The 14,924-nt window shown below is 36.4% G+C and overlaps 1 protein-coding gene across 3 annotated transcripts in view; it reads left to right on the top strand.

Annotated features, from left to right (window-relative positions):
* Positions 1-14,924, top strand: part of Stim2 (stromal interaction molecule 2) — a 110,713-nt gene that overhangs the window by 47,588 nt on the left and 48,201 nt on the right. For all 3 annotated transcript variants that reach the window (XM_070012926.1, XM_070012925.1, XM_070012927.1), the window contains exon 3: positions 9,335-9,449. In XM_070012926.1, coding sequence (XP_069869027.1) covers positions 9,335-9,449 — 115 coding nt within the window. The remainder of the gene's footprint in view (positions 1-9,334; positions 9,450-14,924) is intronic.

Genomic DNA, 14,924 nt, shown 5'->3' with positions numbered 1-14,924 from the left:
CAGTAGATCTGGGAAGAAACCCAATAATTTGAAGTTCTAACAAGTTCCCTGAAGATGTTGATACTACTGGTCCTGCCATACCCTTGAGAACCATTGCTATAGTTACTATAATCTAGACTCATTAGTTGGGCATTCATGATCTTTTTTTTTTTTTTTTTTTTTTTACTATAGTAACACTCTTACTAGGCAGCTTCTTCATGTTCTCTTTAGCCAAGATGAACAATTGAAGCTATATATATATATATATATATATAGCTCCTATATTCTTACAGTGTTTTACTTATGATTCTTTTTGTCTTTTTTTGCTTAATCTTGCCTGTCAAATTATAGCTGTCTTAAAATGCTAATTTTAGATTGAATAGAACCTCCATGTAAAGCCTTCTCCATTTTTCAGTGTATTACCTTTCACCAATGTTCTTTCTTTGTATGTTTGTTTTTTTTGGGTCCGGTCGTGGGGCCTGAACTCTGGGCCTGGGTGCTGTCCCTCAGCTCAAGCCTAGTGCTCTACCACTCGAGCCACAGCGCCACTTCCGGCTTTTTTCTTTTTGCTTATGTGGTGCTGAGGAATCGAACCCAGGGCCTCATGCATGCAAGGCAAGCACTCTACCACTGAGCCATCTTCCTAGCCCCTCACCAATGTTCTTTCAAGTCAAAGTAATTCTTTGTTTTGTACTGTATTATCTAATGGTGTTTATTGGTTTGTAGTTTAGCTTGATCATATTCCTACTTTTATGTTCTTCATTAAGTTTGTACTCATTGGAATTCTTTCTTTGTTTCTTTCTTTTTTCTGTTGGTTTTGGGGCTTGAACTCTAGGCCTGGGCACTGTCCCTGTGCTCTTCAGTTCAAGACAAGCACTCTACCACTTGAGTCACAGCACCACTTCAGTTTTCTGGTGGTTTATTGGTGATAAGAGTTTCATAGACTTTCCTGCCTAGGCTGGCTTCTGTATTACTCTCTATTTCTGTCTTTTATACTAGGTAATGAACTTTGACTCATACTTACTGGGCAGTTCTTCTGTCATTTTTGTGTTTTTGTGTGTGTTGATGGTCACAATATGTGCGTTCATAATAAGATTTGAGAAAGTTTTGGCCAGTGATTGTTCAAATACATTTTGGATAGTTTCTTATGCTTAGTTTGCTTACATTTGCTGATATTTGGGTCTGTCATATTCTGGTATTAATCTCTGTATTTTTTCACCTCAAAATTTGCAGTTTTAGGCATAAAATTTCAACTTAGATCTTTTTAAATAAAAAAGGAATTTTAATATGATATGATCACCCCCCTCTTTCTCTTTTGGTTTAGCCTTGGGGCTTGAACTCAGGGCCTGGTGTTGTCCCTGAGCTTTTTTAGTTCAAGGCTGATGCTTTCTACCACAGCTCCATTTTTAGCTTTTTGGCATTTACTTGGAGATAAGAATCTCATAGACTTTAATGCACAGGCTGACTTTGAACCGTGATCCTCAGATCTCAGCCTCCCCAGTAGCTAGGATTACAGGGCGTGAATTACCAGTGCCCAGCTGTATATCTTTTCTTAACAAGCTCAGAATTTAGTTTGTTGAAAGAATCTTTTAATACTTGAAAAAAAAAAACAAGTTTGCCATTTTTAGGTTATGTTTGATTAATTGAGTTTTCTCTTCAGTTTTGGGTTGTATTTTCTTATATCTTAGCATGTCTAGTAATCTTTCACTATATATCAGACATGGAATTTTCTTTTTGGGGTACAGGATATTTTTGTTCTTTTTTAAATGTATTCTCAAGCCTGGTTCTAGAACTGGATAAATTACAGGGAAACAGTTTAATTATTTGAGTTTGTACTTACCTATGTTTTAACCAGTATTAGTTCATTTAATTCCCAATAATGAGACAAAATACTTCTCAACATTATACCTGGTAATTCACAAATAATGAATTTATACTCCTGATTGAAACAGGGACTGGTATTGTTTTTGCTCATTAGGGATGGTTTCCTCTAGTTTTTCCCACATAATTTTTTTTTTTTTGTCGGTTGTGGGGCTTGAACTCTGGGCCTGGGCGTTGTCCCTTAGCTCTTCAGCTCAAGGCGAGCGCTCTACCACTTGAGCTACAGCGCCACTTCCGGTTTTCTGGTGGTTTTATTGGAGATAGGAGTCTCACGGTCTCTCCTGCCCGGGCTGGCTTTGAACCGTGATCCTCAGATCTCAGCCTCCTGAGTAGCTAGGATTACAGGCATGAGCCACCAGCGCCCGGCTTCCCACATAATTTTTAAAACCCTTTGGTTAGTAATAGCTTCCTCGCATGCACATGTTGATCAGTGAGTTCAAGACAACCTTTTCTAGAAATGCAGACTCTTATCTGGCAGCTTACTCTTTGCTGAAGCTTAGCCTTGTTACCTCTAGAATCCATGGTCTGTCATACTCCCAAGACTATGTCTTCATCTCAGAAAAACTGCGTGGTACTACGGGTTCTTTCTTCCAGGACTCTGTCAGGGAAATTTGTCCTTGAACTAATTTGGACATACTTTTTTGTTGTTGTTGTTGGTTGTGGGGCTTGAACTCTGGGCCTGGGCGCTGTCCCTCAGTTCTTCAGCTCAAGGCTAGTGCTCTACCACTTGAGCCACAGCACCACTTCTGGTTTTCTGAGTGGTTTATTGGAGATAAGAGTCTCATGGACTTTCCTGCCCAGGCTGGCTTCTAATGGTGATCCTCAGATCTCAGCCCTTCTGAGTAGCTAGGATTGCAGGTGTGAGCCACGGACACCCAGCATAATTTGGACATTCTTAAAGCATACAGTTTATTGTCTTTCAGGGATCACTGTTCTTTGTTGGTCAGTCTTAAAAATGATTGTTTATGGGCTGGGAAGGTGGCTGAGTGGTTGAGTGCTTGCCTTGCATGCATGAGGCCCTGGAATAACCTGGAAGCGGCACTGTGGCTCAAGTGGTAGCGCGCTAGCTTTGAGCTGAAGAGCTGAGGGACAGCACCCAGGCCTGGAGTTCAGGCCCCACAACTGACAAAAAAAAAAAAAAAAGATTGTTTATACAATTTGTCTCCTATTTTAAATATTTTTTCTTCATCTCTACTGGAAATGCAGATTCTTACAAACTGTAGCAAATAAAACACAGAGATCTTTTTTTGTTAAAAACTTAAATAGTCACATGTTAATTTCAAGCGACTTATCTTTTTATGTTACTGATATTGTACTGATTGGATATAATATTAACTTGTATGATTGCAGGAGCATTATTCTGCGTAAGTTCTTAGATGGCAGAGAGATAGAAAGTAGAAATTTCGACACTTGTGAGTTCTGGAATCTGAGACAAAAGCCTATTGCTAGATTTTGACCTAAGGCCAAAGCTAGATTTTGGTATATCTCTAGCTGTCTAACTCCACCCCTATCTGCAGGGGATATGTTCCAAGGTCCTTAGTAGATGCCTGCAGTTGGAAGTTTTCATCTTTTTATTTGAAACAAGTGCTCTACATTTTTTCATTTTTTAGGGTTACCTTCAACTCAAACACTGAGATTCTGATATCTGGAGAGTTGATCTGAAAACCTGAAATGGCTGCTCAGTGACTAGTAGACACCAAACAATAAGGTGATTCACATGCAGGCAGGAAGGAATGGGCTAGCTCGAGGAAAGGTTAGGATCTAGCTTTACTAGTGTTGACAGTAGTTTTGGGATCTGTTGAACCCTGAGCTTTCAGAATAGGAACCTAAAGAAGTCATTTTTGGGGTTTAATATAAGTAAACTAGAGATTGTCTGTTGGTTTCGGATGTTGGTAGCCCAGGGAATGGTATTAAGACTGAGTTGGTGTGATAGCAGTAAGGAGGGAGTTAACAGTAGCAGGAGGTAGGGCTTATGTTAAAGTATAAAAGCTGTAAAATTAGCTGAATAACTTTTCTGTTTTTTTTTTTTTTTTGCCACTCCTAGTGCTTGAACTTGGGGATTGTGCACTGTCCCTGAGCTTCTTTTGCTCAAGGCTAGTACTCTAACACTTAAGCTACAGTGCCACTTCTGGCTTTTTCTGCTTATGTGGCATGGAGGAATTGATCCCAGGTCTTATTTCATGCATGCTAGGCAAGCACTCTACCACTTAGTCACATTCCCAGCCTTATCTTCACCTTTTTAAGAAATGGTACAAATTTTGCAAATACAGGTAAAAATTTAAAATAAGTTGTGTTTTATGAAATTTAAATAATTGCCATTATTGAATGCCTTTGACATGTATCAGGAGTGTTTTTTTATTCTTCATGTAGAATATGTAAGTTAATCCTTCCAACCTTTTGGAGGTTATTACCATTTTGTAGATGACATGGAGGCATGGAGGTTGAGGTCATAACTAGTGAGAGATTTAGGTTATCTCTGTAGTTTGTTGACCAAATTTGTGCTCTGATCTACCATATTGTTCAATTTAACAATTGTGGGATGGAGAGAGAAACATTGGTAATTTCTACTTTATCACTATGGTATTTTATCTAAGAGCTTGGGGATCAATGTGTTAGCATAGTGATAAATATTAGAAATTAAAAAAAATTGCTCCCAGTAATTGAATCTTCTTTTAATGTTTTTGTGTCTTTTTCCTTATGAAACATTATACTAAACTATTTGAGTTGTATTTCAAGACAGGAAGACCCTGTAATTGTTTATTAGGAATCCATCTGTTTTAACTGACTCAAATATCAGACCTTGGACATGGTGTTATTTTGATGACAGGTGTCCTTTGGGAGAATCTCTGCTTACATTGTCAGTGAGGAGTCTGTGGTGTTTCTCTCCATCTCTGTTTTATGTATTTTGTTTCAGAATATCTGAAATGGAATTCTATCAGTATTGGGCAAGATTACATTTTAAGTGTTTGTTAGTCACGGAAACATGTTAAATCTAACAACACTGTGTGAAATTATTAATACTTTATTCATACTGTATTTATGCTTGCCAAATATTTTTTCTGTGCACACTATTTTAAGTTTGATCTTTTTAATAACTGTATGTGGTGGGCCATTTTGTCTGCTTCCTTGAACAAAAAAGAAATAAGAGGCTCAAGAGAAGCTTGCAAATGTTGACAGTCTATGTAGTGGAGTCAGATTTCGAGTATATGTCTGTCAGACTCTGGGATCTTGAGTGCTTAACTATGGCATTAAGTCATGTCTCCTGGGTTTTGAGGTTTGTGAGTTTAAAAATAAAAGGAGTAACATGGTTTGTGTTGGTGAAAACAGTGATAAAAGCTGTGCTGCTCAGGCTTTCTGAGAAGCTGAAACTAAGTAATTAAGCACCGGGGCAAATTACTAATGCTACCTGCTTCTGTCTGCCTGGTTGCCTCTGTTTCTTTCATTATTTTTTTCTGTGCATATTTATTGGTGTTATCGGTTTCTCTTACTACCTGGCCAATCTGTATTGCCCATAAAATGGTACTTTGAACACCATTGCATTTATCCCACTTTAAGAAATCTACATGAGTATGAAGTGCAACTCTTTAAGATATTAATTGCAGGGGTTTTTTTTTTTTGGTTAGAACTTTTAGAAAGAAATTTATTTCTCTGGTATAGGCTTGGAATTGTTCTCTAGTGAGGTATCTTTTGATTAAATAGCTGTGGAATTGGGTGGCAGGTTGAAGGAGAGGTGACTGGACATATGCAGGCATCTGTATTGATGGTGGTGGATAGTTCCTGGGGAAAGCAATTGGACTAAAGTCTTTAAATAGTAAATTCAGTAACGTATCAGATTTTGTTAAAGTGGTAGGTAAAATAACTTAGCACAAATACATGTCCTATGAGTACAAGAAACAAGTCAGTTTATTATGTTAAAACTAAATTCCTAAGTTTAGTATAAAGCAAATTCTTTTAATGGTACTAGAATAGTTGATTTAAAAGAATTATCTAGCCTGGTGGTGGCACACGCCTGTAATCCTAACTATTCAGGAGGCTGACATCTAAGGATCACAGTTGAAAGCCAGCCTGGGAAGGAAAGTCCCTGAACTTCTTATCTCCAAAAAACCTGCTCACAAAACCAGAAGTGGTACTGTGGCTCAAGTGGCAGAGCACTAGTCTTGAGCTGAAGAGCTAAGGGACAGCACCCAGGCCCAGAGTTCAAGCCCCATGGCCGACCAAAAAAAAGTTATCTAGATGAATATTTTTGAGAAGAATACTCAATAGACATTTCTTGTTCATTTCTCTATTTGTATTGTTACCAGAGAATTTCCTGTGGTAGGTTTGCATATAATTGGATTATGTTTACCAGTGAAGTGTACATTATTTGCTGTACTATCACTTAAAGATTTTCTTAATAAAATTCCAGATTCTGTTTTTAGATTTCAATAAATAAAAATCATTTGTCTTTTATTTGCCTTTTTGGTTATTCTTGACTGATTTTTGTTTTTTTTTTTAACTGTATTTTTTTTGTCTTTTCTTTTTTGGTACTGGGGATTGAACCCAGGACGTTGCACTTGCTAGGCAAGTGCTTTGCCACTGAGCTACATCCCAGCCCTCTTGACTGATTTTTAAATGTATATTGTTATCTTGCCTCTTTTATAAAATTAGCAGTCTTCTTTTATTTATTTGTTTATTTAAAGTTTTTTTTTATTGTGAAAATACTGTACAGAGGGGTTAAAATTACATGAGCAAGGTAATGAGTACATTTCTTACCGAACATTGTTGCCTCCTCCTTTGTTTCCCCTTACCATCCAGCGATTTTCTATAAAGCTTTTTTGTAGGACATTGAGAACAGAGTTTGGTGGAAACTGATAGCGTATAGTGTTTAGTTTGCTCAAACATTTTCCAGCTTAGTTTCAACAAAAAGTAATTGTGATTTTAGTGTTTTCCTGTTTCATTATTGGGCCAGAATAATAAAGAGCTGTAAGATATAGGATATCTTTTGTTTTTTGTAGTTGATTTATGTTAAACTGGGGTCAAGTTTTAAATCTGAAGCATTTCTAGACAATAAGTCCAGGGAAAGTATAATTTAATATATTCACTTTTTACTCAGTTTTCTTAGTACTAGCTAGTTCTAAATGAAATATTGTAAGCTTTTATTGTTTTAAATTGCCTTTCTTAGATATTTTTATTTTGTTAATTACATTTTTAGTAAACATCCACATTTTTAGTAAACATCCACAAATTCATCCTGATCTTTTAAAAAAGATCAGGTAGCTAGAATACTACATTTTGTCTTGAGGAAATTACCTTCTTTCAGAACTGTGGTTCTGAAACCACAGGATTGAACTTTTCCTGTTCTTGGTGTTCATATGGTGAAGAATTTCCTAGGACATTGTTTTAAATATGTATCACATAAATGAAACAGTTGCCATTTGTTCTAGTTGGACTGGACAATTTCCAAGACAGACTTCCTGCCAGCTCTGTCAGTCATCATGGTTTTCAGTCTAGATTTTCTCTGCAGCTCTTGGACCTCTTCCAACATTGAGACAGTTTCTAAGCATCAGTAGCAATGATCTTTCCAGGTATCTCTACTGGATTCTAAAGGTGTCAGTCAGGAAGAGCAGGAGGGATTGGGAGCATTCAGGCGGGCCTCCTTCAGTATACCTTCAGAAAGAAGTTAGAGTAAAAGAAGAAGGCATTATTTAGAGCAACAAAATACATAAATGTGGAAGTAAATCATTTACATTAGCGCTTTTCAAACACATTGATAACGCAGAACCAGATTTTTAGTTTCCCATCCATTAGAGAAAGAGGCCATAAAACTAGTACATTGATCACATTGCTGGCACAAATGCTCTGAAAGCATTTTCTAATTCCTTTAAAAGGTCCTTAGTGGCTATTCACAATCTTTAAACACATTGTGGAACAGTATCTGGGCTGACTGACACTGCTTTATGGATTGCAAGTTGAATAGTATGGTTGATCCTACATACTTGTTATCTTCATTTTGTACCTAATATTAAAGCTCAAAAGAGAAATTACTTGTTTATTATTATATAGCTGTTGAGTAGTTTAGTATAGAATAGTTCAAAAGCAAAAAAAATACATTCTGTATTCTGATTTATGAAATAATCTTTTATATGAGTTTTTTTTGTTTTGTTTTATGCCATTTTGGGGGCTTGAACTCAGGCTATGTCCCTGAACTTTTTGCTCAAGGTTAGTGCCACTGGAGCTATAGCTTCACTTCTAGCTCCTCCCTCTCCCCTCCTCATCCCTCCTTTCTTCCCTTCCCTTCCCTCCCTCCCTCCCTCCGTCCCTCCCTCCCTCTCCTTCCTTCCTCCTTTCTCCTTCCTCCTCTCCCTCTCCCTCTCCCTCTCCCTCCTCTTCCTCCCCTCTCCTCTTCCTCCCCTCCCCTCCCGTCCCCCTCTCCCTCCCCCTCCCCCTCCTTTTCTCCCTCTCCTTCTCCTTTCTTTTCTTTCCAAATTTAGTAGAGATAGAGTTTCACAGACTTTTCCTGCTTTGGCTGGCTTTGAACTATAATCCTTATATCTCAGGCCCTTGAGTAGCTAGGATTACAGACATCAGTGCCCTGTGAGTTTATTTTTGTGAAAAATCAATACAGATACTGAGCAAAACAAGAAAAAAAAAGAAATATTGGCACAGGAAGCATAAGAATAAAAATCCTACTTGTTTGTTTAATTGGAATAATGAGTTTATTTTAATGACCTATCAGGAGGTAAAGTCTAAAAGATTAACAAATGGTATGTAAGCCATAAAAAGGTTGCTTTTATTTGTTAGTGGGACACAAAGAAGTGATACAGAGCTGGTTGGATTTTAACTAAAATTAGTTTAGTGCTTTTTCTGCATATTGTAAAACAAAATTAATATATTTTGTACTTCAGGTTTATAAAATATTCTGTTTCTGAATATAGTAATAAATACTCTTCTGTTGTCAGAGCTTTAAAAGTAAGATGATGTGAGTGAGGAAATTAGGGTTAGTTATGTTTTGAAACACCCTGCCACCAAGTATTTAGTAAAAATGTATAATATTTAGACAGTATGTTAAGTTTTTCTCTATAAGCATTGCTTGAATTGGAATTTTACCTCAGACATATTAAGTTGTTTAGGTCTTAGTTTGTTATTCATAAAATAGATAGAAATAGTACTTTATAGGATTTACATAAACTTAAATACATCTGTGTTTCTGTGTGTGTATTTATACTGCTGTTGGCGTATTTATTGTGTGACCTAGACTAGTGCCCATTAAACAATGAACATTTGATAAGTATTTTACTATTGCTAAGATGACTAGTATAAGACATCTACTTCATAAAATATAGTTAATAAACATAGGTGTATAATACAACTGAAAATACCAACAACCTACTGGTTATCATATGAAAATAGTCACCTACCTCATGTCAGACGTTAATTTTCAGTTTATTAAGACAAAATTAAGGCATGTTTAACTTAGTTTTTTTTTCTTTTGTAGTTTATTAGAGAAGACATGAAGTATAAAGATGCTACTAATAAGCACAGCCATCTGCACAGAGAAGATAAGCATATAACTGTAGAGGATTTGTGGAAGCGATGGAAAACATCAGAAGGTAAGACTCATGTAGTAATCTACATCCCTCATCTTTGTGATCTACATCCCTCATTTGTGCTTCTGCCCGCTTAGCTATTGGCAGCCCGCTCATTGTGAATGGTTTTTGCCAAAAATATATGAGGTTATATTTTTGTATGAATATTTCTATTTTACCATTTTTTTCCTGTTTTTATTTTTTGCTTGATTTGGCAGTATTGGGGTTTGAAGTCAGGAACTTGGATTTGCTAGGCACTCTACTTCTGAGCTGCATGTTTAGTCCCCATTTAAAATTTTGAGTGATAATTTTTATCTTCTTTATATTCATAAAGTATGATGTTTTCAGATAGTTTGGTACTTTATCCTAGCACAAATAGTTCATATCTGAGAGTTTAAAGTTCTGAAGCACTGTCTCAATTATTAAATTGAGTTTTTTAAATAAGTTTTTTATTGTGAAAATACTGTGAAGAGGGGTTACAGTTACATGAGCAAGGTAATGAGTACATTTCTTATCAAGCATTGTTGCCTCCTCCTTTCCTTTTCCCCTGCCATCCCTTCCCTCACACTTCTTCAACTATACTCTAAATTGAGGTTTATCAAGTAAACATTGGGAACCAAAAGTGTTTTCTTTTTTTTTATTTGTGGTGAACAGTTTCTAAAGTCTTTAGGAAACAAGAACTTGGAGGCTTTTTCTTTAAAAAGTTGTTCATGAAATCTTCTAATATAGTAATTACCCCTTAGCTACTTGGGCTATGTTCTAAGACCCCTCAGTGGGTACCTAATACTGAACTTTGTATTTTTTACATCTTTTTTTATATGTGGTATTTACCTACAATGATGTTTACTTTGTAAATCAATCCCAGTAAGAGAGTACAACAATAATTAGTAAGCAAATGGAACATTCACAGCAATACATTGTAATAAAAGTTATGTAAATGTAGCTTCTTCAACTGTCAAAGAGTAAGTACTATGTACACTGTAAAAATACTGGGCAAAAGGTTAATGTATGTTCTCTGCAGGACAATGTAAGATTTTGTCACACTACTTGTTCTGGTCAGTTGTGGGACTTGAACTCAGAGCCTGGGTGCTATCCCTGAGCTCTTTTGCTTGAATCTAGTGCTCTACCAGTTTGAGCCATAGCACCACTTCTTTGTCACACTACTTGTAATAAGTTGATTATTTGTGGAAATTTCCATTAATATTCTCTCATCGTAGCTGAGCCTTTGGTAACAAAAACCACAAAAAGTTAAGCTGTAGATGTGGGTGGAAGGGGGCACAGAAGTTTCATGATAAAATTGAGTAATTTGTGTTTCATTCCTTTTCTTTTTCTAAGTTCTCAAGCTATTTTATGGATGGGAATTCTTCAGGGCAGGAAAAGCTTCTGACCTGAAACCTCAACACAGCCTCTTATGCTAAGAAGCTACTAAAATTGAAAAATAAAGCAAAAATGTTCATTAAGCTTGTTTTTTATTTTATAATTTTGAATATCAGTTAACTAGAATATTGTTTTTCTAGTGTTTCTATTTTCTTATGAAAGTTAAGCAATTACGTTATGCTATATAGTTCTCTGAATTTTTTTTGATAAAATTAGGGGAGCCAGGGCAGATACCATGAGTGTAAATAAATAACAAGTTTGCTCTCAATGGTAATGTTTTAGACGTGGAAAACTACAGAAAACTATCCTATTCTTATTTTTCTTACTGTAGAAGTTTGTAATTTGCTTACATGTTTGTGTTTGCTTTTTCTAAAAAAGGAATCTATTGAAATACACAAGAGAAAAGGAAAAATAAGACAAGAAAGATCACTGACCTAACATTAAAAACAAAAATCTAACATTAAAAAAAGTTCCTTTATTTCCCCTTCCCATGTCATTTAAAAATAATGGAAACTTGGAAATGAATAGGAATAGAAATAAATTGGTATAAGTCCCTTGGGGGAAACATGATAGGGTAGTGGCAAACTCAGTGATAGATTTTTGTTCTGTGAAATACCTCAGCAACTCATAGGCATTATTAAAAGAATTAAACATTTACTGTAGAGTCTATTACTGCTACTACTTTTGATTTGAGTATGTTTATAGTGAATGAAATCCACTTAATTATGTCTTAATGAAGGAATAAGAATTTGGCAGCTTAACTCCCATGCTATTGTCTGGTTCAGTCAGCATCATCTCTGGGTTGGATAGTTAGACTATCTGTCTTTATTGGTTTTTCCTATATATGGCAGGGAATTTTTTTTTTTTTTTTTGGTTCCGGTCGTCGGGCCTGAACTTTGGGCCTGGGCACTGTCCCTCAGCTCTTCAGCTCAAGGCTAGCGCTCTACCACTTGAGCCACAGCGCCGCTTCTGGCTTTTTTTCCTTTTTGTTTATGTGGTTCTGAGGAATCGAACCCAGGGCCTCAGGCATGCAAGGCAAGCGCTCTACCACTGAGCCACCTTCCCAGCCCCATGGCAGGGAAAATTTAAGTGTATTCTTTTCCCTCTGAAGTTTCAGTCATTTTATTCTATTAAATGAGCTGATAATATCGTATACAGAATAAGAGGGGGAAAACAATGATTTATTCATATTTGTAGCAAAAATGTCACAAAAATATGAGACTTACAGAATGCGGTAAGAAGTTTGAATTTTGTTGTAAAGAGCTAAACAAATTGATTCTCAGATCTTTGGCTTCTAGGGAAAAGAAAAGTGGCCCTAGATATGGCAAGTCCAGTAGAGGAAGTAGTCAGAGCTAGGGTTATCTTGTTAGGCAAATGGAGTCTCTCAGGTACTAATCCTTTGTCCAGGCCTAGGGTCAGATCCTTAATCCCCTCTTTCCTAAGAAAAAATCCTTTCATTTAGAAAAATCCTAAAGCAGGAAGGAGATTGTCATATAGAAATGGCTCTGTCTGTACCTGCTATTTATTTACTAGTCTAGATGGATTTAGACTTATTTTCATAAAAGGACAATCTTCCACATCCATTGCTGTGTCTGCAGAAATCTGTAGTTTCTTGAAATATGCTGAAGAAATATAATTGAGCCCAGACTATTTCACTCTTCCACATTACACTTCTGTTTCAGTCCCTTCTTCACCCAGAAAAGCAATCTGTTTAAAGTATAAATCCATCCTGCTAAATATCCGACATGGCTCAGAGAAAAACCTAAGGTCTTTACAAAGGCCTTTAAGTCTCTGCATGTCTGTCCCTCTTCTCTCATCTATATCATTTTCTCTCATCTCCTGAATTGTCATCTCCCTCCCTCACTGCTCCATTTAAGCTAGATCCCTTGCTGTTCCACAAATGTAGCAAGGCAGCTGTCCCTTCGGCTAGCTCTCTCCTCTCCTTTATAAAGTCTTTATGAAGGACTGCTTTTTTCCTTTTTTATATATTTTTTATTGTAAAGATACTGTACAGAGGGGTTACAGTTACATTTCCTATCGAACATTGTTACCTCGTTTGTTTTTCCCATACCATTCCTTCCCTCCCCACCTCCCCAACCACAAGTTCTAAAGTTCATTTTCAACATAGTGTCTTGTACACCTCATTGTTACAGCGGGTCAACCTGTATCCTTATTTCAGCATTTTGTTATTTCGCTTCCCGTCCCCAAATTAGAAAAAATGTACATATAAGATGCAGGTCACGGAATCAAATATAGTAAAAACAGGGTCATACCATGGGGGAAGAACATACAAAAGAAACAAAAGAATCACATAGTGCATTAAAATAACAGGGGCTGCTTTTTCTGTGCGGCCTGCTTTGGACCAAACCCTGTTTTTACACTTGGAGTGGCCACTCTCATTGGTTTTTTTCCCATATCATTTTTCACCCTGTGAATATTTCGAATTGACTTCTTCAACATTTTTGTGTCTGTTCTCTTCTCAGAGAGCAGAAGCTCATTGTCCCCAAATGAGGGGACTCCTTCCTAAGATCTTTTGTGATCTATATGAATATTTTTTGTTGGTGTTTTTAATCACTTAGGGCTTTTCCAAGACGAATGGCTTCTTAAAGATCTTTTCCCTTAAACTTTCACTTTAATCTTTACCTGCTAAGATCTTATACCATCATGGTAGTGAGACTTCCTTTTAAGTCCACACTGTAGACTCATGCTGTCTGTCTACTGCTGGCTTCTCTTTCTACAAGCTCCAGTCTCCCACAGAACTGACTGAGGGTTCAAGGCTAGCACAGCTGCATCAAAGGAAAGGGAAATGCACGAAGTTTCAAACAATATAAGCCTCCCTCAGAAACTTTGTAAGGACTACTTATTTTCTCAAACCATGATAAAAGTCCCTGGGGCAGGGTTTGTTGTTGGAGCAGTGGGAAGACAGGGCATGCTACTATCTTTTTTGTTCTATTTTCTGTTTATGGCTTCTCTTGGAAAACAAGTGAGTCTTCTGAAAAACTTTGAAAACTGCAAAAGAAGGGATTAGAATAAACCTCAAACAATAATATAATAGATATTGTTCAGTTATGTATATCCAAAAATATCTGTGTGTATACCACATACATGCACGTGTGCACACATGTGCGTGTACACACACATACACATAGATACAAACTCATTCTTTGCTCATTGCTATATCTCTTATGGCTAGAGCAGTGCTTTATTCATCTTGATGTTGGTAAATATTTGTTGAATGAATAGAAGTTTTGAACACTGACTGGTCCATAATTTGGTTCACAGATAGTTTTAGTGTATTAGTTTTAGTGTATTAGTTTTAGTGTAATACATGTTTTTCTGAAAAGAAAACATGGACTTATAGGGAAAATGTCAGTGAAACAGACTACACAAAATCTATAGTGCTTTGTAAACAGAGTGCTAACAGTATTAATAAAATAGTAGTACAAGTAAAATTCTTTTAATCAATAAATACTATAGTTGATAGACAAATTTAATTGGAAATAGTAGTTTTTACATTAGAAGTAGTAAGTAAAGATGACTTAATGGAAATGGAAAAGTTACTATAGTAAGTAGGGTTGAAGGGGCTGAAAACTGAAGGAAGTGCATAAAAATGAGGACTGGTCAATAAGTAATTCCAAACAGGAGGCTGTGACCAAATTGAGCTAAAAGGAAGAATGTGTTGATTGTTAGAGTATATTTCACATCTTTTTGCTGTTGATTGGAGATAGCAATAATAACATGTTTGGAAAAGTTGCATTTGAAATAATGTGACTTATTATTGATATGACAGTTACCAGTTGGACTTAAGATAATTTATGTTGTAGAAGAAATGCATCAGAATGTTAAGTGCTGTGTCATTCCACTGGACTCTGGGAATTAAACTGAGTTAAACATGGATCTGGGCTGCACTGAAAAAATTGCTGAGTAGAAAAGATTAAGTAAATAATTGCCATATCAGGTGATATATACAGTAATACAAGTAAATTTAGGGGGTTGAGGTCCTTCACTAGAGGGAGTGATTAAATGTTTGGTAGTACTTTGCACAGAAAGTAGTCTGTGAAGCTTGATCAGGAGTTCTCAAAGGAAGCATGGAGATGGACCCTAAATTGTAGCACTGTCTAT

This window comes from Dipodomys merriami, unplaced genomic scaffold, assembly GCF_024711535.1.
Source record: "Dipodomys merriami isolate MVZ:Mamm:240054 unplaced genomic scaffold, mDipMer1.0.p SCAF_9, whole genome shotgun sequence".
NCBI lineage: Eukaryota > Metazoa > Chordata > Mammalia > Rodentia > Heteromyidae > Dipodomys > Dipodomys merriami.
The sequence above is the reverse complement of the archived record's forward strand: the minus strand, read 5'-3'. Positions and strand labels throughout refer to the sequence as shown.